Here is a 6,657-nt window from a genome sequence, read left to right on the forward strand (position 1 = left end):
CTAATAGTGCTCCTCAGGACGATCTCTGCGATCAAGGTGGGATATAAGGGCTCAGGGGACATAAGGTACCCTGGACCCAAGTTGTTCAAGACTGTGTATATCAACATAAGAAGCTTGATCCTGATGCAGTAGCATATGGGCAGCCAGTGCAGATGTTTTAGACCAGAGGAGTTGTATGTTGCTTGGCTGGTTGCCTCATCAGCAATCTAGCCACATCTAGGAATCCAATTTGCAGTAAATTTTAGCAAAAGATATGTCATCCTCAAGCCTCCAGAGTATGTTCGATTTCACTGAGGCCCTCAGCGGCAAATAAATTCATTCAACTCCACCAGAAATCCAATCATGACTGAGAACACCCTTTTTTCAGAATTTCATAATAGGAAGGAAAAAATGGTGCCTATTCAGAACAGTCTTTCTTTTCTTTTTTAAAACCCAAGCTCCTGCTAAAAGAGCATCCACTTTAATTTCCTTTGTGCCATTTACTTTTTGCAGTCAGCTTGGACAATAAAATTAATAGGTCACCTTTCATTTCCAGTCAGTTTTACTTTCAAAACCTCATATTGTACCTGAGCACCGCAATGCCTTGATAGCAAACACGGCAGGAGCAAGCTTCCAGTGCCCACACAAGAACTATTTCAATCGATTTCTTTTGTATCCTAAATGTCAGAACTCATGAGATCAGTTTTCATTAACAGCTCTGTTGTATAATCTTCTAACTTACATTTTCAACCTAAGCTACAGAAATGAACCTTAGATTAGGTCTCTCAACCCCACATTCAATATATGGAAAGGGGAAGGCAAAAATGCAAGGTAATTTATCCATTTATGCAGTTCACAAATCACCATCTGACCATTACTGTAAGAATAAAACAAGGTAACTGCAAGCAGCACTCTGGTCTCCTTGGAAAAAAGGGCTTGTGTAAAAGTAATAAATAAATGTGAGCTCTGGCCCTCCTGCAGTCCTTCTTTAAAACACAATATGGTTAAATACAACTTAAATAATAATATCAAATGATGAACGGCAAAGTTATTTGTATCACTTGATAAGATAATAATAACAATAAAAATAATAATTGTATGGCCTCACTGATTAAAGGTAGTTCAGGTGAGATCATCTTGGAGAGGCACAGGAATATATCCAACTCTGCAGCTCCGTTTACACAACAGACTTCCAAGTGCACACAATGGAGCTTCCTTTTTCTGTCCTGCTTTTCCAGATCCACACCTACCCTATAAAAAAGCTCCTGAGAGTGCGAGACCCTTTTAACTCTCTGGGATATGATTTTGGAGGCGTTGTGGGGGAGGGGGACCCAATCCACACCAGTTTAAGGTTCCCACTTTACTGCATTCCAAAATTAAACAGAGTGAAACTTCACAAGTGCAAAAAAAATGAAAGATGTTACACCAATCCATTCACATTCATAAATAAGGGATTCTGCATAAATATAGGCTGACACATGAGTTTATACCAACCAAGTGTGTGATCATAAGCGCCATACCATCTACCCGTATTTTAGAAAGGAATGTGAACAAAACAGCAACACGGTGCAGATGGAAAGTTAAAAAGGTAAAGGTAAAGAACCCCTGACAGTTAAGTCCAGCCGCAAACGACTCTGGGGTTGCGGCGCTCATCTCGCTTTACTGGCCGAGGGAGCCAACGTTTGACCACAGACAGTTTTTCCGGGTTCATGGGGCCAGCGTGACTAAGCCGCTTCTGGCGAACCAGAACAGCACACAGAAACGCTGTTCATCTTCCCACCGGAGCGGTACCTATTTATCTACTTGCACTTTGACATGCTTTCGAACTGCTAGGTTGGCAGGTGCTAGAATGGAGCAACGGGAGCTCACCCCATCGCAGGGATTCGAACCACCGACCTTCCGATCGGCAAGCCCTAGGCTCAGTGGTTTAGACCACAGCACCACCCGCGTCCCCTCAGATGGAAAGTTACAATACTCCAAAAGTGGGCAGGGACAACAAATTGGAACACTACCAAAAAACGAAATTGAGGAAAGGTTGATTTCAGAAAGCAACAATGTGGGAAGGCTCTATCCAACCTACTCACAAGACGTAGGCAGCACAGATTAAATCAACTAATATCAGCTTCCCTCAAAGAGGACCATTTTATCCCATCAATAACTGTATTGGATATGAAATTGTTTTTATATATATGAAATTGTTTTATATGTGTTTTTATTGTTGATGGTTTTATTAAATTGCTTCAGGATATTTCATAGTGATTCATAAATGTAATTGAGGGTAGGATTCAACAGTGCAAGCATTTCTGCTTGCCAGATGGAATGAAATCTTCTCTTCTTCTCCTACACTCTGTCCTGGGGGTTCTCCTGACCCCCTCCCCTGAGTCAATTTGTAGGAGTGCACAGGAAGAGAAAAGCGGGAAATGGCCAGTTACGTTTGTGGTACTTGTTGGACTGGCTGCCGCTAGCACACCTATTTAGTTGAATCTGGACCTAAAGAAATAGATAAAAGAAAGCCCTGCAGACCCATATACAGATATGACCAGAAGATGTGAGAAGACTCATTTCATTTCTAAAATGCATGAATGCGAGTCTTACCTCTGCCTTTCTACATCACTAATACCCCCTCTCAATATAATCTCAGCCTACTCAATGGCGTTCTTGTTACTACTTCACATTCTCCACAGCATTGGAGTCTCTCAAATTAAAAGTCCCTGGGAGAAGCTGAGGCCCTTTCTAACCAGTCCTTTAATTTTTTTATTTTACCTCTGCAGATGTAAAGCCACTCTGATTTTGATTCAGAACATTCACTTCTACACAAACAGTCTCAGCCAAGGAGGGGTGCTAACACAGCCCTCTACTTTTCCAGGTACTTATCTGTACAATTGGAGTGTTTGATGCAGTTGCATCTAACACCATTTCCCCTTAATCCAACACAGAAGAGTCAAAATGTGCCCTGCTGCACCTAGACAGAGTATTAGACAAGCCTGGAGACACCCAAGTTCAAATATGCAGTCAGTTATGAAGCTTACTGGGTGACCTTGGGACAGTTGCTCTCTCTTTCAGACCACAGGGTTGTTGTAAAGATAAAATGGAGGGAAGAGGATCATGAATACTGCCTTATTCTTCATGGACTCATAGAACTATAGAGTTGGAAGGTACCCCAAGGGTCATCTAGTCCAACCCCCTGCAATGCAGGAAGTCCAACCCCTCTGAAATGAACTCCTAGTCTAGGCATTAATATTACACTTTCCTGTGGCTATAAGGCTTCACTTCCACCAATTCAAGCGGAAATACTGCTAGAACAGAGTGGAGAACTTCACCACCCTTTTTTTGAGACCCCCCCTCCAAAAAAACCTAGGTAGAGCTGCTCAAATGGCCTACTGTTGGGCAGGGTACCTGATCAATGGTAGGAACATCTCCCACCAATTCCCACCAACCCTAGCTAGCAAGACAAATGGTCAGGAAGAAAGGGGAATTGTAGTCAAGCAACTTCTGGACCAATGCTGGCTAAGGGCCCAGAATTTCTTAGGTTCAATCCTTGGCATCTCCAGGTAGGGCCAGGTAAGACTCCCTGTCTGAAAGCCTGGAGAGCCACTGCCAAACAGTGTAAACAAGATGAACTGCTGGTCTCAGCACAGGGCCTATGTTCCTAAAACCCATGTTAAATCACATCATATCAAACATGACTTATATTTGCTTAGTTGTTTTACTTGGAGAAGGGATGGTAGCTCAGTGCCCTTACATTGAAATACTTTATTGTCACTTGTACAAGTTGTATACAGTGAGATTACACGTGGGAGGATCCCAGTTCAATCCCCAGTGGCGTCTCCAGGTAGGCCTGGGAATGCCTTCTGCCTGAAAGAATGAGGAGCTGCTGCCAGACAGTGCAGACAATATTGAGCAAGATGGACCAATGAACCAATGGCCTGATTCTGTATTAGGCAGCTTCCCACCCCACCTGTCACTGCACAGTGAAGGGCCTTCTCAATGTCTGCTGCCACATGTTGGAACTCCCTCCCTATAGAAGCCACACTGGCTCTTTCCTTGTTATCGTTCCACTGGCAGGTTAAGAAGATCTTGTTTCTATGGAATTTTGAAAACTGACTACTTTTAATGAAGGAGTTGGTGTGGTGCAGTTTCTATTGTAATTATCTGTATTGTTTTAATGGGTTTTACATAGATAAATAAGTTTAAATTCAGGCCATGTTTAATTGTTTTTAATTATTGTTTCCTCAGGTTTTAAGCAGTTCTTATTTTTATCTGAAAGTCGCCTTGAGTCCCTGTCAGGGGGAAAGGTGGGTTATAAATAAATACAGTGAAACCTCGGTTGTCAAACGCTTCGGAAGTCAAACATTTGAGCTTTCAAACACAGACAACTCGGAAGTGAATGCTTCTGTTTTCGAATGTGCTTTGGAAGTCGAACGGCTTCTGAGGTGCGTTTCTCCATTTTTTCAATGGCAATTGCGCCTCGATTGTTGAACTTTTTGGAAGTCGAACGGTCTTCCAGAACAGATTACATTCGACAACCAAGATTCCACTGTATGTAACAACAACCACCACCAACCAGGTTGTCACATTTGGGAGAAGGTAACACAAATATACTCATCAAACCAGGTTTCGGTGACAGAAGCCAGACCCAGGTATCTCTAGAGCATAGCGGTCAACATTTCCCTTTTTTTAAGGGAAATTCCCTTATTCCAAATAGGATCCCTGGCAAGAAAAGGGAAAAGTTAACAGCTATGCTCTAGAGCAGAGTTAAAGGGGGAGAACTCCAATAATGCAAGGGATTCCAGGGATCATTGTGTCTCTGGGACTGACACTCTCCATCACAGACAGTTCCTCAAGACCTACATTCTCTTGCACACACACACACTCCCTCTCTCACACACACACACCTCTCCCCTCCTCGTTCTCACAATCTCTCCCCCCCACACACACACTCCTTCTCTCCCTCCCAAACTCTCTTGACCAGGCATAGGATAGGCAAACTTGGCCCTCCAGATGTTTTGAGACTACAATTCCCATCATCCCTGACCACTGGTCCTGTTAGCTAGGGATGATGGGAGTTGTAGTCCCAAAACATCTGGAGGGCCAAGTTTGCCTATGACTGCTCTTGACACACACACACACACTCCCTCTGAGACACAATCTCCGACACACAGGCAATTCTCCCACAAACACACACACTATCACACATACACGCATTAATTCCTCACAATCTCACTGTCTCAGACACACTCCTTCCTCTCAGAGGCACACACGCTCCGACCCCCATAGGTGCCAACTCCCTGGGGTGCCCGAGCACCCACGACATCCAACCATGAAGGGGCCGGGCACCCACAAATGCCGTTGCCAGGGCCCAGCTGGCCCTCCTGCCTCCGCCATGGACTCTCTCACACCCCTCACAGAGCATCTCTCCCTCACGCGCAGGCCCCTTTGAGGGCCTTTCAGGTGCAGCCGCGAAGGTGAGGGGGTGGGGCGGGGCGGCTCCCCACTGCCCGACCTCCCCTCAGGCCCTGGGGAGAGGGGCCGGCCCCGCTACCTGATGACGGAGATGAGCAGGCCGGAAGGGTCCTTGCTTTTGCTCATGCTGCTCCTGTACCGGCCAGTCGCCTCAGACGCCGCCATCTTGGGCTCAGCCTCCGACAAGGGTCGAGCCCGCCCACGCCCCCCGCGCTCCGCCTTCCAGCCAATCCGCACGCAGGCTAGCCGCCAATCGCCCTATAGCGGCCGGGGAGAGGCGGGGAGGACGCCGGGCGCTGCGCGTCTTCGCGCGGTGCACTCTGGGGCTTGTAGTTGCCAGCGGCATCTCAGGTGGAGGCTGACAGGTGGGAGAGGCGAGGGAGGCAAATGGACCAAGGATGGAGGCGGCCGCAGCGAGAGAAGCGGAATAGCAATTTTGGGTTGTTGCTTTTCACATTTGCTGATTTTTTATTTAGTATGATGATAAATTCACAAAACACCTTGCGGTAAGATGGAAAAGTCGTAACAAGAAAAAGGCAACACGCAATTAACGTTATTAATAATATTACATTTTTATTAATTTTAGGCAGCTGCCTTCATTGTACCTTTCCTGATGCTTGCTAAAAAACTACCGTATTTTTTGCACCATAACACTCACTTTTTTCCTCCTAAAAAGTAAGGGGAAATGTCTGTGCGTGTTATGGAGGGAATGCCTACGGGTGGCAGGCCTACGGATTTTCCTCCTCTAAAAACTATGTGCGTGTTATGGTCGGGTGCGTGTTATAGAGCGAAAAATACGGTATTTTGTTTAGGCAAGCCTACACAAACATGTGATTTTATTAGGAATGTTTGTTTTTAAACTATTGATTTTGTTTACAGTTTGATAATGTTAGTACATCTACCATTTTTAATTCTGTTTTATCAGTTGTTATTATTTGTAGTAGGAGTAGTAGATACATATACATATATATATACACACACACACACACACACACACACACATATACATATATACAAATATATATACACATACACACTCCACCTGCTTCCCTGACAGGGACTCACGGCAAGGACTCAAGGTGGCTTACAGATAAAATAGGAACAGCTAAAAACAGAAGTGGGTGGGGACAATGATTAAAAACCAAAAACAAATAAACATTAATAGAATTAAAACTATATATTTTATTAAATACAGTACTAAGAGGCTTTTTTAAT

General features: G+C 44.6%; 1 protein-coding gene across 2 annotated transcripts in view; it reads right to left on the reverse strand.

Annotated features, from left to right (window-relative positions):
• Positions 1 to 5,655, reverse strand: part of EXOC4 (exocyst complex component 4) — a 353,985-nt gene extending 348,330 nt beyond the window's left edge. For both annotated transcript variants that reach the window (XM_081209899.1, XM_081209900.1), the window contains exon 1: positions 5,522 to 5,655. In XM_081209899.1, the coding sequence (XP_081066025.1) occupies positions 5,522 to 5,607 (86 nt within the window). In that variant the 5' untranslated portion in view covers positions 5,608 to 5,655. The remainder of the gene's footprint in view (positions 1 to 5,521) is intronic.
• Positions 5,656 to 6,657: the final 1,002 nt, after the last annotated feature.

Source organism: Podarcis bocagei (genome assembly GCF_964188305.1).
Source record: "Podarcis bocagei genome assembly, chromosome: 10".
Taxonomy (NCBI): domain Eukaryota; kingdom Metazoa; phylum Chordata; class Lepidosauria; order Squamata; family Lacertidae; genus Podarcis; species Podarcis bocagei.